General features: G+C 40.1%; 1 protein-coding gene across 1 annotated transcript; it reads right to left on the reverse strand.

The window, feature by feature from the left end:
- Nucleotides 1-1,492: 1,492 nt before the first annotated feature.
- Nucleotides 1,493-17,276, reverse strand: LOC128810626 (lipase member M-like). The gene is made up of 10 exons (XM_053983647.1): nucleotides 17,224-17,276; nucleotides 10,178-10,289; nucleotides 8,953-9,070; nucleotides 8,044-8,242; nucleotides 7,450-7,559; nucleotides 6,578-6,714; nucleotides 5,925-6,071; nucleotides 4,847-4,918; nucleotides 3,303-3,374; nucleotides 1,493-2,179 (listed from the first exon to the last, which is right to left on the reverse strand). The coding sequence occupies exons 2-10, from the start codon at nucleotides 10,214-10,216 to the stop codon at nucleotides 1,946-1,948; spliced, it is 1,128 nt and encodes a 375-aa protein (XP_053839622.1). The 5' UTR covers nucleotides 10,217-10,289; nucleotides 17,224-17,276; the 3' UTR covers nucleotides 1,493-1,945.
- Between the last annotated feature and the right edge of the window lie 5,215 nt (nucleotides 17,277-22,491).

Genomic DNA, 22,491 nt, shown 5'->3' on the forward strand with positions numbered 1-22,491 from the left:
TCTGATATCTGTGACAATAAGTATCATCAAACCACAAACTGATCACTCAGAAGGACTTCTGCAACATGTCCCTTCTTCTCATGTCCCAAGGTGGGATCAACAGTCCTCATGATGTGTCCAATGCTGTTTGCTCAACCTGCTTTTCCTGACTGTCCAGAAAATTCAACTCCCTGTCTCCTCTATGATGTCCCAGGTTGTAAGATAGCTGTACAATTGCAAACTCCTTTCTTGGTGACTTTATGGAATGCTCTGCCTACTCTCAGGTATGATGCTATTGCATTTAGCATGGAAAGGATTGAAAACTTATAAACCAGGTCTCATGTTGTCATACATTTTCCCTACAAGCAGCAAGTTAGTTGAAAGATTGACTCTCTGAAGGGTATTTGCCTCCAGGAATTTGTATTTGATGGAAGGAATGTCCTTGTCCGGAGGGGAACTGTTTTGTTTGGATCAAACTCTAGTTATATTTGTGAAACAGAAGGCAACAGGACAGCCTTCAGCAGTGGGCTCAGTAGATGAAAAAGGCCTGTTGTTTCTCTTGCAAGGGAAAGGTACAGAAGTGGTAACAGCCATGGTTAATTTGTTTGGCTAATGAACCATTACAGAGTGAGACACTGGTCCTTTGGTCTTACAGTGTCACCAGTGAACTGTCCCAGTGCAACAGCTGCACTGTGCTGGCTAGCATCCCAGACCTGGCCCACATTAACATTTCATTGAAAAGGAGAATGAGGGTGTCAGGCTGAAAGGAAACCCCTAAATGCACTGTGTTTCTTTTCACAGTGGAGCCAATGGAACTTTGTTTTGGAGGAATGGTGACCTATAATGCTGTAACTTAAAAACCACAGAGGTAACCCTTCAACTGAGTGGTTTTGTGCAATAACTACCTATTTGAAATAAAATTGATAGAGTCATAATTAACTCCGGAAATTAATAGGGTGAATAATTCTTTAGCACTGTCTTGAAAGCAGCTCTTTCCAGTAGTGGCCAAAGTGCTCTAAATTTATATGGGATGAAGATAATGAATTCTTTCTAACAATGTTTGGGTACTTCTCATTTTAGTGTTTAAACTCCAAAGAGGCTCCTCAGAGCCTTGACAAAGTTTAGATCATCTCAGCTCTGTGAAAGCCAGTAGCTTAGATGTGAAACAGCAGGAGGTGTGATGTTTCTGCTGGTGTAACTGGGAAATAAATGGTCCCATGGAAGTGCTGCCATTGCCCAAATGATTAAGATTGACTCAGCAAGGATTTCTCTTTCTCAGGGTGGGTCTTGAAGGCAAGTTTCCCAGCTTCCAGGTGCATGCTTGAACAATGATACTGGCTACTGTTTTCTGTTTGTCTCCACTGTGTCCTCTTCCCCATGAAAACAGGGAGTATTCCTGTTTCAAACAAAGACAAACCATCTACTTTTCAGGAGTGAGGTGTTTTGTTGTTTTTTTTTTTTTTTTTTTTTTTTTTTTTTTATTAACTTACTTTTTTTGTTTAATAATCTTGCTTAATAATAAAATTATACAATACCACAACTGGTAGAATAAGATTTTGATTACACTATGCCTTTAAATAACTGCCAGCCCAATAAACTGAGCAATAATCTGAAGAATGGAAAATGTCTAGAAATCACCAGAGAAAGGAAGTGCTTTCATTACTGTTACAGTCTAGAGAAGAGAGTAGGCTGGAAGCAAAACCTGTCTTCTGTTAGCAAAGTATGGCTATTGCAGAATTGAAAATGTATCAATTGAAAAAGTATTACAGATCCACAAAGTTGCCAGAAAATGAGCTGAAGTGTATGAAGTGCATGAAGTGCACTGTCAGGATGCAAAAGACATTGGAGTGACATGTAGTGTGCAGGAGGAACCCTTTCTCTGACTCCAGATGCAACGGATGGAGGTTTTTGTACCTAGTGAATCTAAGCGCTGTTGAATGAGTCAGGTAAGGCTTCTGGTTGTGGGTTAAGGATACTTCTGCATCAGGTCAATAATTTCATTGTACACATGTAAAGGTGCATCCAATCCCCAGATGAAATCCAGGTGTGCCCATTCAGGAATCTTCTTGTGATAGCTAAGCTTCTTGATTTTAGACAATAAAATGGCTGCATCCTTGGGATCTGCGAGCAGGTCTTGTCCCCCAGTCCATACTGCAGTTGGTACAGTCATCTCTTCTATGTTGTAGAGAGGAGGAACAGTCTGGAAAACAGTACAGGAATGAGTGTCCAGGAGAGCACAGCAACTTTAAACATTCATCTGGGGTTTTCTTCTGCCACTGCTCGAAGTAGAGTGTGTAAACCAAAGAGGAAGGAAGTCCCCTTGCCTGCCTTTTCTATCTGTGCTCACAGGGATTATTCAACTGATAGCACAGCCAAAAGTAAAACACCTCCTGAGCTGACAAAGAGTTATTGTTGAGTCTTTGCCCTCTCAAATGGGAATCTTAGGGCAGGAACCTGAAACTAGACAGATGTCAGGATGCCTCTGGATAAACCCCCACCATGGTCCTTTTGAAGTACTGTTCAGTCCCAGAAGACATGGGCTAGAGAGAAAACACAACGTGCGACAAGGATGAAAAGGATCATGAATGGCTTCTGTAGGAGAGGGAAAGCAGCTTAGAACTGCTGTGTTTGGAGAAGAGACACCAGAGCAAGGACAGGAGACAGGTTTATACAACCACAAATGGTATGAAGAAAGAGCACTGTAAGTAATTATCCCAAACACAAAACCTAGAAGGCATCCCATGACTTTCCAGGAGCAAGCAAATTCAAGGCAAACCAAAGGAAGCTGCATTTCATGCAAGTCATCATTAAAACATGTAACTTGTAATGACAGGCTACTGTGGAGACCTAAAGGGTAGGAGGGTCAAGGATGGGATTAGATTGTTGAGTAGAAAAGGTGTTCCTCAGGGTCTGCTTGAGGACAAAGTCCTTTTGTCTCTGGCTGCCAGAATCTATGGGTGGCTGCTAGTTTTCCAGTTTTCCTAATGTTGTCATCTGTTTCAGTTACACTAGAAGGCAAGATGCTTTTGTTATTTTCTGTGTACTCTTCTTTTTCAAAGTTATTTTCCTTTTTTTCTGCCCTTACTTCCCCTTATTCCTATTGATCATTTCATTGGAAATTTTTTTGTCTTCCTCTCTCTTTCTTTTAAAACGTATTAAATTTATTATTGCCCCTAGTGCTTGCATGCTTTCTCTGTTGACTTCCAAACTGAAAAGCAATAACATTTTCATTTACTTATGTTCTGAGAATGTGTCTCCTTCTATGTTTTTGCTCTCTTCCAGTGTGTTTCTGTGCTGTCCGAGGTTGCTTCACCAAGACATACCTGTTGGTATTTTTCCATGTTCTTCTTTGAACTGCCCCAGTCATAAGCTTGGAACTTCCCCGAGCGGGCCTCCTAAGAGGATGAACAAGAGCAGGGTAGTTATAAAGCCAGTGTTTGGGAAGTTTTTGTGTTCTTTCCCTGATGAACCTCTGACTCCAATCAAAAACCCCAACAGAAGTTCTTCTAAGAGCTATGAAAGAGTCGATAGTAAATTAATTAGAAGTGTCAAAAAGTGAAAAGAGTCAGATGTTGTTGTCATAACAAAAGAAATTCACATCTTCTGCAGACAGACCCAAGGATGTCCTCACAGGCAATTTGTTCAAGTCTGTAAAACTGCTGTTAACAACTGCTGTCAACAAGTCCATCTCAGTGCTACTGTCTTGTCCTATCCTTACAGTCATGCTGCCAACACTCAGCTCTGTGAAGTTAGAAGTTACCTTTTTTAGTTCTTCCCCTTCTTGGCTTTACCTACAGCATAGGTTGCTCCTACTCTGAGAGACACCCGTGCCAGAATCTTGGTATTGAAATTCTGTTAGCTCCTTTAGTTGTAATAAGGACTAAGTAAGGACTACAAAGACTTAGGAGTATTACTTCTGCATGTTTATGCTTGTAGTCTGTGGTTAGATGCTGAATTACATCTGAGTCAATTTGCAGAACTCCCCCCACTCTGCTTTTGTAACCCTTTTTCTTCACAGAAAAAAGTCTAGGTCATGGTTACAGAAACAATTTATTCAACCTACTTTCTAATGTAGATCTAATGCAATCTCACAGCCAAAAGTAGAATTTTATTTTGAGTAAGTGCCTGTGCAGATGTCACTCAGACATCTGTGTGTTTGCTTTGCTGAGAAGGGCACAAACACTCCTGCAATTTCTGTGTGCTCACAGCTGCTTCCAGCGCTGCTCCAGAGCCCGTGGTGCTGCCAGCAAACCTCGGATGCTCAGAGTGTGAGCCCAAAGACAGAAAGGCAGCTCCCATCAGCACTGCAGCTGAAGAGGTACTATGGCAGTACCTTGTAGGTAATGGATATAAACAGTCTACTAAATAAAGTATTCATTATTTATGGTTCTACTGCTGTTCAGACACTGACAGCCTTGAAAGTGAGAGAAGAAACTACAAGGGTTTTAATAGTAAAATGTGACAATTTATGTGGCAGCCTAAATCCTGCTTATTTCTTGACACCACATTGGAAACATGACTAATTTAAGGTAAACTCCCTACAAACGGTGGTCCTAATTTATAAAAGGTACCAGATACAAAATAAGAAGAGTGATATGTACAGGTGCACACACAGCCTACATATTTTTACTCAAATGTAGCTCTTCATTGTTGGCTTCAAATGTACCTGTATCACATAGAACATTTCTACCCTGCTGGCAAAAGAAGGAGCAATGAAAAATAGTGTTCTGAACTGAGTTTTCAGTTGCAATTCACAAGTTGCATGTGTTTCCAAGAAGTTGGCAATGGCTTCACAGCTGGTTATCTCTTACCTCTCTAATCAGCTCAAGGTGAGTACCCATCTTATCTTTCAGGGGATTGCTCATACCTGACTCCAGTGGACTATGTTCTGCACAGAAGTTCCAGCAGAGGTTTGGGCAATATACACGTTGATTCGGTTCTGAAAGAAAATATTCAATGAGCATTCTCTTCTTCCCTTCTATGCAGATGTGCATCAAAAGATGTACACTGCTACAGCAGTGTCATGTGTCAATTAAACTAACAGAAACTGGAGTGGCATGATTGGAGACTCCCTCAGATTTACTTCACATGTGGGAGTATGTCAGATTAGGAGTAGCACTGAAAGAGCAATCCCCAACCAGAGCATTTTCCAGGATGACTAAGAATCTAAAAGAATCTACAGGTGAGAAGGAATGAATAGAAACCCAGCAATTTAGACCCCAATCTGTGTGGTGTTTTTCAGAATTCTGTATCAGATTCTGTGTGAGAGAGGATCACTGTTGGACAGAACAGCAAAGGGAAATGCAATTTCCTGATGAATGCATGGATATTTTAAATAAAACACACGCTAGTACTACTGCTGTGTGATCCTTCCTCAGTGAACACTTTCTGAGGCATTTTTTGAAAAATGTTAGAGCAAAATTTTGACTCCTAGGTGATCTGTCTTACAGCTGGACATAGCATGAGGTGCCCAGGTACATCCTAATACTCTCCTACCCTGATGGTCCAAGGCTTGGAGAATGAGGACAAGGAGGAATATGTGTGTTCCTTTCTGTGTTGCAAAGTGAAAACATGAAGCAGGTAGACTTTTCATTTCTTCTTTTTCAGTTTGCCAGCATGTGAAATATCTCTGATGAGACCAGTAGCCACAGTATGGACCATGATATGGTACCCTGGATGAGGTCTGTCAGAAGGCAGACTGCAAAATTCTGGGGGGCTCTGAGCAGCTGTCAGCTGCAGAACTGGTATCAAATGTTCTTCTGAGGGGAGAGGCAGTCGTTCCCTGCTAGAGATAGGGCAATCAGCAGATACTGCTGTCCAGTAGTGGGGACTGTTCCCTGCAATGCAATACTAATAGAAATTCAGGATTCACATTACAGGATAGAAGGTGAATTTGAGGAGCATAAGCTTAAACTCTCAGTAGAGCTGACAGAAGTTATACGTACCACATCAATGTTTTTCAGGTTACAGCCACCCAGATTGAAGAAGACACTTCTACAAAGCCTGGCGAAAGCTCGGTGACTGCAGACAGGGGCTATTATCCTTGTTAGACACTCGGTCTGGGGAAGGAATTCTCTGTTGCCAAGCATGCCCTGTGAAATACAAAGGTAACAGTAATTTAGGAATATACACACTTCTCCAGCAATTTCAGTGGATCTTACTCACCTTTTCTCCATTTGTCAGATGATGTTCCCACAAACAAGCGAGAAATTACTTGGTTTTCCATTGCATCAGCCTGCTTGGGCATTACTCAGTCTGGGTTACATCACTTTTAATGAAGAGATATGTTACATGTTAACTCCAATTCATAGTTTAAGCTTTTATATCAGTTGTGGCTTTGCCTGGAGGAATCTTGGAAACCTTTGAGGATCTGCATCTTTGTACCTCCCTGGGTGACCTGTCCCTGTGCTGTGCCGTTTCCTTGTACTGAAAACTTTTCTTATTGCCCTGTCTGAGCTGTGGAAGGCCTCACCACAAGGTAAACCTGCCCACATGCAAATGAGTTGACTTCACAAAGCCCTATATTTTCTATTTTTCCATTTTAAGAGCTGAACAAACAAGTATATGGTTAAGCAGTGGAAACCAAAATATCACACACCTTGAGCATTTTCTCAGGAAGGTAGAGGAGTTTTGTTGCTGGGCCTTTAGCATACTTAATAGCAGTGACAGGTGCCAATGCAAAGTAGAATTTGATTTTTTGAGCCAGCTCTGGCATTGTTGAAAATGCAATGAAAGCTGAAAAAAAAAGAAAAAAAGAGGAGTTAAAATCCCATATTTTTACAATAGACTGTTTTCAGTATTAATATATATTCTGCACTTTCAATTTATAATCAACCTTGTTAGTTTTTCAGAGACTATGGTCCAACCTAGATTTGTATGTAATCCCTCCTCTCCATAAATTACCAGCTTGTAGAAGTTTTCCTCTTCTCAGAGAAGCTTCTTTCTATATTTTGCAGCTTTCTTCCAGACTTGATTAAATATAGATGTACATTTCTGATGTACATTCATGTATTTCTTATACTGTTGGGAGGAAAAGTAATTTTTCTTCCCGTCAATCCAATTTTGTATTTTCTTTTTGCATGTGTACATCTGGTCCAAACTGGCCAACTTCTCTTTCTATACTCTCATCTTCCTGTTTTGTTCATTTTGGTGAACTTATCAGCTGCTATTGGGCACACCCTTGCATCTTGGAAAGAAACAATTTGCAGGGGCCACGCACAATATTTTCCAGTATAATTCTTATAATTCTTAACAGATTTCCAGCAGCAGTGCATTTGATCCATTATGCTTCATTATCTTTGTAATAAATTTTAAATGTCTACAAGTTGAAAATTGCTTATACTAACACAGTATTTCACAACTACAAAGAGTTAATGAAAACTTCAGTACATCCAGTAACTCAGTATCTTAAATCACATTTTACTTCTGTTTTCTGGAAGAATTCCTCTCTTCCTCTCTTAAGGTACTTACCAATGGTAGTACCTTGTGAATAGCCAATATAGTACAACTTCTCCTGTCCTGTTTTCTCCAAAATGAAATTTATTGCTGCTGGAAGATCAAACTTTGCCATCTCATCAAAACTGCAGGCGGGAGATTGAAAGAGAGGAATGCATAAATTAAAACCCAGACTTTACATTGAATTAATATTTTTATTAGTAGCTTGTCAGCAAAGAAACAGTCTGACCGATTTAGTGAATTATTAAATTGTTCTGAGTTCTTTGTTTTTCTGGCACTGGATATGGAAGATATTACTCAAGATTTTTTTTGGGTTATTGTATTACACAGACTAGTGTTTCTAAGTAGCTGCCAAAACTGGCCCCAGGACTGAAGCACAGCTTGGAGATGGCCTGTGCAGGTTCCTCTGAGTTGTTCTGCTGCTATGCCTCTAGTTTGAAGAACCTGTTCAAGCAGTAATTAAAGTCATCTCCATTACTATTACAGTTCACATGCTTTTATAGGGGCACCTCAGCAAAAGCAAATGCAAAGAATGCTTATTAAAAAGTAGCATATGCAAATCCCTGTAAATAAATATTTAAGGATATCCCCTTCAGTGGTTCTGTCTACCTAAAAGCCCAGAATTCATCTTGATCAATGGAATACTTCTGATGTTTTCTTGACCAGCGATTCCCTCTGCTATTTCCCATCCAAACGTCAAATCCAGCATCAGCCAGCAGGAAGCCCAAGCTGTTGTTGGGCAGATTTGTGACCCAGTTACGAGCATCTCCCAATAATCCATGCTGGAGAAACACAGCAGGTCTTGAAGCTGAAAAATAAAGCAAAACCAAAACAGTTTATAACTGTTTTTATCTTTTCATTTCCTGGTTGTTCAGAGACATTATTGTCTCATATTCAATACTAGGTTTTTTTCCTGAATCAGCAAATCTTAAGAACAAAACCCCTCTTTCTGTAAGAGACAACTTCTAAGCTTCTGAAAGAATTTATGGAAAGATCTGCCTGACACCACAGCAAACAAACTTGGCACCCTCTGGTCATTGTTTGTAGAGCTCAGACACATCAGCTTGAGATTCACAACACTGATAGAGAGATGAAGGTGTGGGATTGTTTTCAGAGATTTCCTTTACCCAAAATATGAATCAGACACTGATACTAACCAGGTGTAAACAAAAGCAAAGCAAAATTAGAAGCTGGAAAAGCTTTTGCAAAACAAGCTGATTAGGCAACCTTTATCCTATTTTTAATTTTTTAAAAGGTTTTACTCATCAACTCTTACTAGGAAGCATATACTTCATACTATGGTGGATTTTTATTATAAATAGGTGCTTGATATTAATTTTGTAGATCTTGCAGGTTGTTCAGGGCAGCCAGAACTCTTTCCTAAAATTTCACTCTTGTATACATGAGTGTATACATGAAAGTATACATGCATTTGGTGGATGTTTTAAAAATACAAGTTATCTCTTTTGAGAATATGCCCTATCTATGGTGGTGTTGTGCCATATTAAATAACTGTACCTGGGCTTCCTTGATTCTGAGTACCATAAGGGATTCTGTTAATGGTAATGGTATAACCATCTTCTGTCATCACTTCATACTCCTCGCTGGGGTACCCTTTGTAAGTAATGAGCTCATTCTAGGAGAGAAGGTACAAATGCATTTGCTTGCACAAGTCCATTTCATATAAGACAGTCACAATGAAAAAATGTTAGAAATCAGGTACAGCTGGGGATTTAACCTACATACATTAAGCATCTGAATATATGTAACCCTAAAGCAATAACAAATTTCCTTTTTTCTTTATATCTAGGAGTTTACTACCTGGTTAAAACATGTCATATAAAATCTGTATTACACTCCTGCCATGCAATCATCACAAGCCCTTGCATTCTGGTGATATAAGAATCCCCATAAGCTTCTAGCAGGACCTTATGAGCTGACATGAGGTGTGTGGCTGAGACGAGGAGCTGTCTGGGTGCAATGCTTCTGATTTGTTTTGATACAGCCTGGAACCAGCTTATTTAAACTACCTTCAGGGAAATCCAGACAGCTTCACAACTACAGTGTGGTGAACAGCATAGAGGCAGTGAGCACTGCTGAAAAGCTGACTACATTATAGAAAAAAAAAAGATCAGGCATTTGCATAGTTGTAAGGGAAACTAGCACAGCCCATCTAAAGCTCTGAAGTAAATATTACTTTTGACCTGCAACGCTCTATCCATTTTGTTACAAAAGATTATTGGTTTTTATAACTTGTAATCAGAGAATTACTCAATGTATTTTGCCATGCAGGATAGAACCTCCAAGATTTTAACAAACAATGAAATTCCTACGCAAGCTTGCTTGGCAAGAGGTGTTTTTCTGAAAAGCTGGCCATTTCTGGTCTCTGCTGGTCACCACTAGTTGTTTACAGACTTCATTGCTGATGAAATGCTGACATTCCAGATAGTCATTCTTTCAGATAGGCAGGTAGTGCCAGTAATAGCAAGCTGGTAACTGATATTTAAAAGGAAAACAAGTCTGGAGATTTACTATTTGCTTTAATTTCTACCAGAGAGAAGATGGGCTGTTACACATGCAGGCAGAAGAGAATAGAAGAGAAAGCAGTGGTATATACAATGACTAGAGAGGATAGGTTAAACAAAGGCAGCTTATCTACTCTGTTATTCCTAACACTTAGAAGCCCCTCTGCTGTAAGTCATGCATGCCATCCATCCTCAGGTCACTCCATCAACCAACTTACAATACTCATAAAGGCTTCAGGATCCACAGCTCTCTTCATTCTTCTCAGTTCTTCTGAATAAATAACTCCCTGAAACAAATATGTCACAGCAACAAACAGCCATATCTTCTCCCTGAAAAATCCAATATATTAATCTGTCAGTAGTTCTCCTCTGCACTTGCAATCCAGACAGGTTCTGTACTTTTCTGATGAGGACAGTGCTGTCTAATAATGAATGGAGCCAGTCTGGTACTCCCTACTTGTTAATTAAATGGAACAAAGCTGACTTCAAACACCTGTCTGAGGGTGTTGGGCAGCAACCTGGATTCTGCTCAGGTTTGGGCTAGGATGTTGCTCTTGATCAAGGCAAAAGTATCAAGGCAAAAGTATCTAAGAAAAGGAGTAAAGCTTCTGGAGAAATGAATTTCACCCATTTGTCCGAGAAGTAGGTCACTTGCATTACCATACCATGCATTTGACCTTTAGGTGAATTAGGAAACATTTCTGGCTAACTCTGTGAAGCCCAGAGTTATTGGGTAACTCGTAAGTAAATCAATCATTGTCACAGTGAAGATTTCAAAGTGGAGATAACCAAGTTGTTGGATAGTTAGTGGAAAAAAATAAAAACAATTGCAAATAAAAGAATTAAAATGATTATAATTTAAAAAAAAAACTTAGGAATGTAAATAAAGCAGTTCTTTATATTTGCAAAATTTATACAAATCTGCTTAATGACAAAATTTATCCACTCCATGGACAAAGGAAAAGAACACTTAGCTACATGCAATTGCTAGGTAAAGACTGAGTGCAGGGACCAGGATCCAGTTTTGTTAAGCAAGAAAGGAACAAAAAAAACCCTGAGAGGTAGTTGTCCTGCTTAGAGGCACACACAGCTGCTTCATTGTCTGTGAAGACCTACATACACTTGGCTCAAAGAAAATGCAGTGGTAGTATTAGCATCTACACTATAGAACCCCCCAGAAGCCACACCTAAACATCTGTTGTCCCAGTGATAGATCTTTCAGTCAGACTGATTCAGCCAAAAAATCTATTGCATTTGTTGTTTTTCTATTCAAGAAGACTTTTAAACTATTTTCCCCCCAAATAATATGAATAGCATTTTTTTTTTTCTTCTCACAGAGCAACAATTTATACACTTACGTCCTAGCACTGCATTCTGGTACAGCCTGTGTGTTGAAAATGTGTAGCTCCTTTTGTAGAAAAAGGGACTTTTAGAAACCTTTGTTTTACTCAGCTATCACCCTTTCTTTTTGTTTAAAGTCACCACTTTCTGATTCTCTCTCTTGCCATCTTCTCATACACCTTCAGCTACCCCAGAGTTACCTAAATTCAGGCTAGGTGAGCCAGGCCTGAATCTCTTTAGGCAAAAGTAATCTTGCAATAAATAGCCATACTTTCACCTACTTACAAGCAAAACAACACAATGAAATACATTTGTTCCCAAAGAGTAAAGCAACTCCTCAAGCTCAGGTTTCATACCATCTTTTGCAGCTCCCATGAAGCCTTCACCAGTTTTGGATCATAAATAAATCAAAGCATTACTGACCTTGTGCCCAAAGTCATGTGTTTGGCTTAGCAGCTGTGGCTGCAGAAGAATGAAAACTCAATTCCTCGCTGTTTGGAAGTGGTGCTGGCAGTGAAAGGATGGTCATGCACTGTTTTTTTCCCCAATCATGCAGCAACTTGACAATAAGCCTCTGTTTCTTTCCCACTACTCATTCCTTCTACTGTCACTTCAGCTTTTCCCTGATGCAGCACCAGAGAGGGGTGACTCCTTTTATTCTCAAACCTCATGCTTTTCAGCTCCTTAGCCACCACAGCTATAACAAGGCTCTTCTACTATCACAGATTGCTGGATTTTTAAGGAGAATACCAGCCTCTGTAGAGTGGCAGAGCAGGATCAGGAATTTTGAAAACAAATATATTCATAGATATACCTTATCATACCTAATGAAATTGTCAATAGATCTGCAACAATTTTCTCTCTTACTAACAACCTACCAATTCCAGCTTCTCATGTTATCTGGAAAGGAAGAAAGGAACTCTGATACCTCTACAGATGTTACTGCACATATTTTTGTTTTATTTTTTAATGCTTTGGTTGCTGTTCCATAATTCAATGTTGTTGCTGGAGTGGTTTCAGGAGATTTTCCTCCATTTACATTTCACTTCTTAAATGGCCATAGAATTGAACATTTAGGATATTCCCTAAATGAATAGTTATGAAACTAGAAGACTTTTCTGTAATCTGTATAGACTCGGAAAACATTGCCGAGATGGGCACATGTGTGTCAGTGGTCTCAAGCTTACTCTGAGCAGGCCAGAACTGTTCAGCAGTGGAAATTAGGTAGGCCTGAACAGGGAGTCCAGACACGTTCTCTTTAAGGCATTCAGGACAGTGACCTTTTAAAGTCTCTTCTTTTTGTGGAGGCAAGCCCCATGCAGCTGTGTTCCACCATGAGTGATGTCCTCCCTACAACAATACAAACTTTGCAGAAGTATGAGTGAGGATCTTTTCTGTTTTTCCACTTGTGTATCCTGGTATGAAGCTGGTAGGTTTTTCATCCTGCATGTTCCAAGTATTTTTAAATCTTGAAACTAATTATTCTTTCTTGTTCAGTTCCCAATTTTTATTCCTCCAAATATTCTTTCTGTCTCACAAATACTGTTCATCCACATAGAACAGATCATCTCAAACACTGAGATGAACATTGACCAAGGTTTTGAGCAGGATTTGATATTTCTATTTAATATTATAGCTTGCATGCCTTCTTCTTGCAGTACTGCCTCTGGTTAGGATCAGAAATATTTAATATATCCTCAGAAGTTATTTTCTTTAGTATTTACAGATCAGAAAGAAATATTAAAGAAAATCTCAGGAGAAGACCTGTTCCTACAAAACTTGTTATCAGGCTTTCAAAGAGAAATAGAAACATCTGAGTTCAGTTTCTGGCAGCAAATTAGGAGAGGAAATGATTTTCAAAGAGCTGGTTTAGAACATAGAGTGTTTTCAGATATTGATTCTACACACAGGATGGGATGTTTTCGAATCTTCTCATTATTTCCTTTATATAGTCCAAGTTCTTTCATCTTTCCTGTAACAAAAGCAGGTTTCAACCTTTTTAAATTCTCAGTGTCTTTTGAAACTCGACAAGAATTTCATGAGTGAACTGTTTAAATGTTTACTTGCCTTTGAGTACCTCATGCTATTCTAAGTCATTAAGATGTGCTATTAACTCACTGTGAACAAAGCCGGCTTCATTCTTTAGTGCAAAACAATGCTCCAATAACAAAAAAATTCACTAAAACGTTGTATACACATGGCATAATACCATAAATAGCAAATGACTGGATAAAGTCATTGCAGGCAGTATGTGTTTCAAGTGAGTGTTTGAGATGGGAAAAGAAGGTGAAGGGTTAGTGTTGGGCTGATTTCTTTAAAACCAGACATGCACACTCTGTTGTAAATCATCAGGTTTCAGTGGAAGTTACTCACACTATAATCAGGTATGGAATTCAGTGGAAATGCTTAAAGGTTGAGATGTTGCTGTCAGAGTTGTGGCTGCATCTTCACAAGTGTGGTCATATGTAAATGAACTTTAAACTGGTCAGTCTAGGTGCCCTTATATAAATAAGTGCCTTTATATAAATTGTTCTCTACATGCTCAGTTTATGAAGCCTCAACTCTTTCCAGTGCTTTTTATGGATAAAACTCCCATCAATGTACAGAATATCATCCCTAGCATTTTTGTGTTTTCTGTAAACTCTTTGCTCCCCCATTCTCTCCTGCTGCAGGAATTGGACCTGGCTCTGGAAATTACTTAGGAATGGAAGATATTTTTATACAGCTGAATATAGCAGTTCATCATTGATCAAATATGTCCTTTTGGCTTCTTCATGCAGCTAGTGAACGTAGTTATCAGAAATGTTTGGCTATTTTAAGTATGCTAAGGAGGGCCTTTAAGGCGAGGTATGCTTTACTGAGAGACAGACTTGTTTTTGTGGAAGTTGCCATCCAGGAGTCTCCAAGGGAACACATAGCAGCAAAAACAGAAGGATCCCCTTGTGCACTCATATGGCTTTAAAAACATTTCATGTCATAATGGTGTAAACAGTTGCTTCCTGAGAGTGAGAAAAACACTGAGAACTAAGCACAGGGTCTAATAGTGTGCTCTCCACTGAATCCCTGGGACAATACCTGATTCCCACAGCATACAACAACTGCCCTCAGCCACCCACCCCATGCTGTTGCCTCAGCTGGAGTGCTGCTGGCCCCCAGCACAGGCACATTTTGGGGGTGAGAGAAGACCCTCCCTATTCAGCAATGGACCCTACACCTCCAAACAGCAAAGGAACTGCTCTCAGGGGAGTCCATACACACAGACAGAGGTGCAGAAGCATAGAGCACTAAGGAGAACAGGCACTGCTTGGGTGAGAGATTCTTCTCAGCTCTGTCAGGCCTGCAAAAATATTTCTGGTGGTCATCAGCAATGGACTTGCTTGGGGGTTACCAGCAACTGGGCTGAGTAGCACAGTATTTGTAAGTGAGTAGCTCTGCACTGGCACTTAGACAATTATGAACCTTTCCTGTGACAAAGTAAACTAAGAAGTGTAAAAAGGAAGAGCTCATGAGGGACAGAGAGGGCTGCATGCCTGGCTGTGCTGCTCACACTGCTGGTGCCTTGTCTGGAAATGTCCCAGGCAGCGTTGCCCTCCTGCTCAAGTGCCAGTCACGTATAGAAGGGGCAGCTTCCACATGAAAAGCTCAGCATCAGCCTGTCTGTTAACTTATCCAAAGGAAATGCAACTTGCAAAAAGAGCAATTATTTCCACAATACTTTCTGGCTGATGCTAAAGTTTGTGAAATGTCTGCAAGCCAGGACTTCTTCACCTCCAAGGGTGGATGAAGTCTGTGTTGCAATTTATGAGCTTTGCCTTGTTAAAATTGTTTTGCCTCACAATCTCACAAATGCAGAAATTTTTTTTTAATCCTTCTGCTAATTTTTGTAGCAATGTATAGAGCTTTTCACTCCCACAGTCACCAGGTATCAATTATATCAACTATAATTAGAGAAGAAAGGAATTTACACATGTGCTGACACATGTGGAAAGCTGAAAATGACACATGCTTTATGTACAAGTATGCTTGTACTTGTTGCTAAATGAAGGTCTTGGGAGTGTGAATTGAGATCCTCTGGCAGAAGAATTGGGACCCGTAGGAGCACTGTGCAGGCCTTGCACTCAGTGTGCAGCAGTCTCCTGCTGAGCATGGGCCATTGAGCACTGGTAAGCACAGACTGAAGTCTCTGGTCAGCTTCGTGCTGCCATCAGCAGGACTGACCCAGGTATTTTTAGGGGTCAAAGGGACTGTGGGCAGAGGGGCTGTGGTTTTTCTTAATCCTAAAAATTAAAGTAAGGGGTTTGCTCTGGGAAAGAAGGAAGGTGCTGGGGAGGTTAGAGACAGCACCGCTAAACCTCTGTCCTCCATTCAAACTGGGATTTTTGCATACCTGTAACTGGGTTGAGTGGGGGCTGAGTTAGCAGCATCCCAGAGTAGGATGCCTGCCTTCTTTCTGCTGGAAACTTCTCATCAAATATGAATTCCATTACTAATCATTTCCATTAAGGTTTGTTCATTCTCTTCATGCATTAAAACCAACTTCCCCCTAACTTCACACAGAATCACACAGAATCACTAGGTTGGAAGAGACCTTAAAGATAATTGAGTCCAACACATGTCCTAACACCTCAACTAAACCATGGCAACAAGTCCCACATCCAGTCTTTTTTTAAATACAGTCAGGGATGGTGACTCCACCATCTCCCTGGGCAGGCCATTCCAGAACTTTATCACCCTTTCTGTAAAAAACTTCTTCCTAATATCCAACCTATATTTCCCTTGGTGCAGCTTAAGACTCTGTCCTCTCATTCTGTCAGTTGCTGCCTGGAAAAAGAGACCAACCCCACCTGACTACAACCACCTTTCACGGAGCTGTAAAGAGTGATAAGGTCACCCCTGAGTCTCCTTTTCTCCAGGCTAAACACTCCCAGCTCCCTCAGTCATTCCTCATAGGGCTTGTGTTCCAAACCCCTCACCAGCCTCGTTGCCCTTCTCTGGATGCACTCAAGCATCTCAACGCCCTTCCCAAACTGAGTGGCCCAGAACTGGACACAGCACTCAAGGTGTGGCCTCACCAGTGCTGAGTACAGGGGAAGGATGACGTCCCTGCTCCTGCTGGCCACACTATTCCTGACACAGGCCAGGATGCCCTTGGCCTTCTTGGCCACCAGGGCACACTGCTGGCAACTTCTGCTATGGCAGCAGGTGAGATAGTCATGGACCTGTCTTTCCAAATTGTAAAGCACTTATTTTTTCACTTGTACCTTTATATATATTAAGAATTTATTTTGAAACAGCAAAGGTTTTGCTGACTCATAGATCTGATCCTTTATCTTAAAACAGTGAAGATACAGTTACCAACACAAACTAATGATTTGCTCTGAGCATCAACATTGATTTTCCCACATGAAATAATCTACTGTAAACAATGAAAAATGAAATATACAGTAATTATAAAATTAAGATGATTACTTTGTACTTAGGATGCAGAATATTGTTTTGATCTTTTATAAGGGAAAAGGAACATGACAAAAATATTTTAACCTTAGCTATAGAAATGCACTTTAAATAGCAAAGCTGCTTATCAAATATAGTCTGTTTTCAATGCAAGCTTTCCCTTTTAAAGACAAAATTTGCCTGCTGACCCCAAAGTGATACTTTCCAAACCAAATGAAGAACCTACATGTTCTATTTTACTTATGTCAACAAAATGTTTCATACTCTTGCTACGTGAAGGAAGTTAACTTCTAAAATGTTAGTGCCAACACATAGTTCCACAACATTGCACAGAGGAACAAATGAAACTTATGGACCTCTTTCAAGCTCTGCTCCACTGAATGTTGCATTAGACACCAAAAGTTTTCATTAAATAAGGGAGTATTCTTTCATTAAGACAAACAATATCAGACAAGGGCATAATTCTTACCATCCCAAAAGAAATCCATGTCTTTTTGATGATCAGGATGACTTCTTTGTTTTGGAAGCATTTTGTGAAGGGTCTTGAGGCGGGAAGATCCCTTTGCAGGGGGGTCTCATGGCTGTTTCACTGCCCTGGAGCAGATAGTAGCGGCCATCTGAAAAGTAGTCAGATCCCAAAGTCTGTGTAAGAGGACACTCTGTCCCTCTTTGCTAGTGGGACTGTCAATTTGCAGAGGAGAGGCTCCAATATTAGAGGAGAACAGGTCTGAAAAGCTGGTAATTTGTATTTTCCTTTTGAAAACCAACAGGACAACTAGTCAGGTCTTCACTGTCCAAAAAGTTGTGGTGTGGTGATCCTCAGGCTGTTTCTGGTCTGAGCTGGCAGCAGCCCTACAGAGCAGCACACAGGGGTACCAGCTAAGACCTGGCCCTGGCAGCACCAGTCTTAGCGTCTGTATCCCTTGCACTGTGCCCCGTCCCTCAGCTGGCAAGGCTGGGCTGGCATCTCCCTGCTGCAGCAATGCCCAGCCAAATCAGTCAGCACTGGTTGTATCCACAGTCTTGCTCAGGTCATCCTGACATCTTGAAATGAGTGTCTGGTGTCCGTGTCTAAGGACTGGGACACTGGGCCACTCATCACTGTTATTCGATCTTCTCAAGTAATTCTGATCTCCAGGGCTTTTGTTCCTTCCTGTGCTTCAGCTGGCACCTCCAATTAGGAGGATTTTGTGCATGAACTGTTCCTGCTACTTGTCTGAACAGCTTCTAAGCTGCAATCTTGATAATATGAATAAATATTCAAATAAGTATATGAAAATTGTGGCTGAAATCCTTCCCTTTGTGCCCTAAGGGATGCCAGATTTTTTTTTTTCCATATAAAACATAAATCATGTCCTAATTATAAATTGTACTGAAAGAGACTTTAGAAAATGGATTACTGGAGATAAAAATGTCATTGTTTTTGCCTCAGGAAAATAAAATATCTGAAAGAAATATTTAAACAAAATTTTAAGAGGTAGGTAAATTCTTACAGTTATCAATGCTGTAAAAAATTTAATTTGATCCTATCAGAATTCCTCTTTGTTTAATAAATAGTTCCCTGAGCACTAGATGAGGCCACCCTCGTTTCCTGTCAGTTTGTACCCTACAGTTGATTGCAGACTGCAGTAAAATATTTAGAGTATCTCTTGCTCTTCTTCCTCTTCTAATTTCCTAATCATGCTGCTTTCCTTACTGGTCAGGACACTTGCAATCTTTCTCTTCTAGTTTGTCAACTTTTTGTTATCAAACAACAAAGCCTTAATTATTTTGTGCAGGACTATGCTGAAAACCAGGGAACATGCAGACAAACACGCAGCATAATCTGCTGAACATCGATCCCTTAGGAAGGCAGCTGAACCTTCCTCCCTTAAGCCTTTGAATAAAATTACAGTATGTTTCTATACTCCTGCTGGATTGCTCATCAAAATGGATTGTGCCATTGCAAAACAGAACTATTTTTTAGACTAGTATAATTTTCAAATAAGAAGGCATGCACAAGTACTTTTAATAAATGAGTTATACTGATATTATGGACCTTCTGCAATCAGACTCACTCTTTAACTTATGGGCAACATATAGTGCCAGATTTGTATGTGTTGCATATACTGGATACCTGTCTTTTTAGTTTCATAAGAAAGCATTTGATTCCACAGAAGGCATTGGACTGGGAGGTACCCTGAAGTTAGTGTCACTGTTTTCTGCATGGCTGTGCATGGTTCACTTTTAACAAGGGAGGAACTGAAATTAGACCTGTTCAGAGAAAATGGGATCCACCCAAAAATGGATGGGAGTTCCCAGTCTCCAAGGATCTTGGCATGTATGTGGAAAGAATCATTACCATTTTGTGTATTGTGAATTCTCACCTGGCATGTTCAGCACCCTGGAGGCTGTTCCAGATTGTGCAGAAGTGAACCACATCTCCATACCAAGTTCTACTGGGATATTGGGGAGAGCCTTTGGGATGATCTGTGGAAGGAGACAGCTTTGCCTTCCCCACTGCAGGATTGCTAAAATCAGCAGATTTTCCACATGATGCCTTCCCCACGAGTGATGCTGCCACTGGCGCCAGGGAGGGGGAGCAGCATGAGGGGCAGGTCAGCTCTGAGATGGCTTCTGTGACCACTGGTCTATAATTTTCACTTGGGACTGCAGAGAATTACAGCCTTGGACTTTATTTATTAGAAAATTAAATCAAAGCCAGGGCTAGATAATTGCTTATGGCAAACTGACTTCTCTATGTGATACACCAGCCATCAGCTACCAGTGGGTAAAATCATAAATACAGGGTGTATGTGCACACAGGGTGTGCTCGTGCAATCCTCTGCTCACAATGGCTACTTTTTCCCTCACATGGCAATTCACTTCAGAGGGAATTTTGGGGAAAATATTTTTTGCAGAATCACAGAATTTCAGGCACTAATCTCCCTGTTTTTTTCCTTTCTCTTTAACCCTTGGTCACTGTTACCTATGGGACACTGGACAAAGACTGGAGAGTAGCAAAAGCAGGGGTTACTCAACACACCAGTAATCAGATCCTGGATGCATCAGCAAGGAGTAACCAATGAGCTTTAGTACCATTTCATATGCCTTTGAGAACCTTGCCTGCCTCTGGGATTTGACTCAGGCTTTGTATGTAGTTATTTTGGCTGAACCAGTTTCTTGGTCGATCATGTCTGGACTGTGTTTTATCTTAATCTGGTAAAGATTGCTTTATTTACAAAACTATAAGTAAATAATGAAGACTGGATTTTCAGGTAAACTTCACTTGGTTTATACAAAGCAACAGCCAGATTTTCAGGTGTAGAAGAAATTTTCTATTTCTGATGACTGATGGGCACAAATTGTTTAAAATCCCGAACATCTGTGGTGTGCAAAATTTACACGGAATGTAGCTGAACATTACAGGGGGAAGGAATGTATTCAGTTTGATATTATCCTTGGACTTCAGAATACTTGATAGATCATCTCACAGTTTCTTATCCAGTTCTTTGATGTTGTGCAGGTTAGAGGGTTTTGGTTTGTCTGTTTGTTTTTCCTGTTACTGATATATTTGGTTTTGGTATTTTAGTCTGGTGGTGAGGCTACTTTACACCATTATGACTTTTCTAGCCATGGTATATTTTCTAATGTGCAACAGACTTTGGCTTGCAGAGATCTGTCCAGCACAAAATGTGTGTATAACCATGCTGCAGAGGTTAGCTCTGTTAGCATGTGAACTCCAGAGGGTTTGCTGTCTTTGAAACATCAAATGCACGATGCATCAGCTGCCCAGTGTGCACACATGCAGTTCTGCCTGAGAAATCACAGTCAGAAATAGTGTCACTGCACCTAATTGGAGACAATCACCCTGATATTTCCCATCAAAGCAATATGGATTTACCGAAGTGACACAAAATGAAATAGCAGACTCTTATTATGCAATGCACGTTGTCTTGTTTATTAGTAATAGATAGGGGTGGTCATTTAAAATGAACTTGGTTTGCTAAATACAATCATAGCATGGAAAGGTGTGGTATCTCCTGGATGAGTTGAGGAAAAGCTGTTTAGCTCCAGTGGTGGTGCTACAAGGACGAGCCATTCCCACACACACCCTGGTGTGCCACAGCTCACTGTCCCATGCACTGACCTCCCTGTGCACGGGGAAGTGATGCACACATTCCTGCTGCTCCTGCCACAAAACCACACAGCCGTGCTGCAACAGCAGAGCATTGCACAGTGTTCAAGCCATCGCAGAATTAAAAAGCAGATGGAAGAGTTCTACAGGGCAACTAATCCTCATGTATCTGTGTTTGCTTATGTTTGCTATATATTTGCATTTTTTGAGTCTGCCTTCTGGGCTTTGCAGGAGAAAGAGACACTCCTAATATATATGGCAATTTCAGTTCCAGATTCAGCTATATGTGGCCATACTTCTGCTCAGGGAGAAAGAAAAAAAAAAATCTTCATTTGCCCTCTCCTGCTTTTCATACACATCCATTTATCCATTTACGAGTGATTCATCCAGGGCAGAGTAAGTTTATAGACTTGTGAACTCAGATTTAAAGCATGATTAAATAGATCAAATGAAATATAAACCGCAGTATAGTAAAACAGAAATTCCCCTTGGCTTCAGCTCTTCTTCGCAGCTGTTTTGCACAGGTATTGAGCCAGGTACACACCTACTCAGCTTCACAAGAAAGCTTTTCATAGATGTCAAACGTTTTCTTTAAAAATATAGAAAAAAGGCAAAATGCTATTAATAAAATTATCTTTCATCTTAGTAGTGCCAGCATTAAAGTAATTTTAAAACACATTAATGTTTTCAGAAATATTATTTAACTTTAATTTCTAATTATTGTCAAGTGAAAGCTCTGTAAAACTTGATTAACAATTATCATTGCTGATTTTCTACTTGAGATTAGCTTTGACTGAATTCATTTCTACTTGTAATTTTGACTGTGCTTGCCTGAGATGAAGAATCTTTTTAATAAGAAAAACACCCATCTGAATGGCTGATCTGAATGCCAGTAACATGTGGGTTATAGTCTTATAAAAAAGGTTGAAGACATTGCTCAACTTGATTTTTCTTACACTTTTGTTTTGAATTGTTATACAGACTTAGCTGGTTGTAGGGCAGTTATTTGAATAATTACTTTTCAATAAAATTATTGAGTAACAAAGCTCAGCTTGTGCATGGCAGTTCTGTGCAGTCCAGAGTGGCTGCATGAGCATTTCACAGGTGACACAAGAGTTTTCACAGCTATAAGCAAGTAACAAGAAAGAAGAGAGTCTGTCCAGAACGGCACACAGGACATTGTTTTGGGGCAGAATCAGCACAGTGCCTGCAATAGCATTTCCAAGGCAATGTAATTCCATGTGGAATTTTTTTCTTTACCTTGTCTGTTAGTTTGTCTCACATGAGCTGTGATGGTATCCTGTCTAGATACACAGTATTGAGGGAGTAATTCATACCTGTGGCACGGTTTCAGGATGAGTAGCACTGAGATTAACGGGTTTGGGGCATTCTTAATTGTAGCTGTGAGATATAAAGCAAAAAATATTTTGCCATTTTTTTGCCAGGTTTTCCATGGTTAAAAGTGCTACGGTAGTGGAAAACAAAAAGGCATGGAATTTTGATTTAGAAGGAATCAGCTTGAATAAGGAAATGTTTGTGTCTGTGATTACTAGTTGGAAAAAAGAAAACATGAAACAATGAGCTTGATAAAATGATTATAGCAGAAATGCAGTATTTTAG

The sequence above is a fragment of the Vidua macroura genome, chromosome 8 (assembly GCF_024509145.1).
Source record: "Vidua macroura isolate BioBank_ID:100142 chromosome 8, ASM2450914v1, whole genome shotgun sequence".
Lineage (NCBI taxonomy): Eukaryota > Metazoa > Chordata > Aves > Passeriformes > Viduidae > Vidua > Vidua macroura.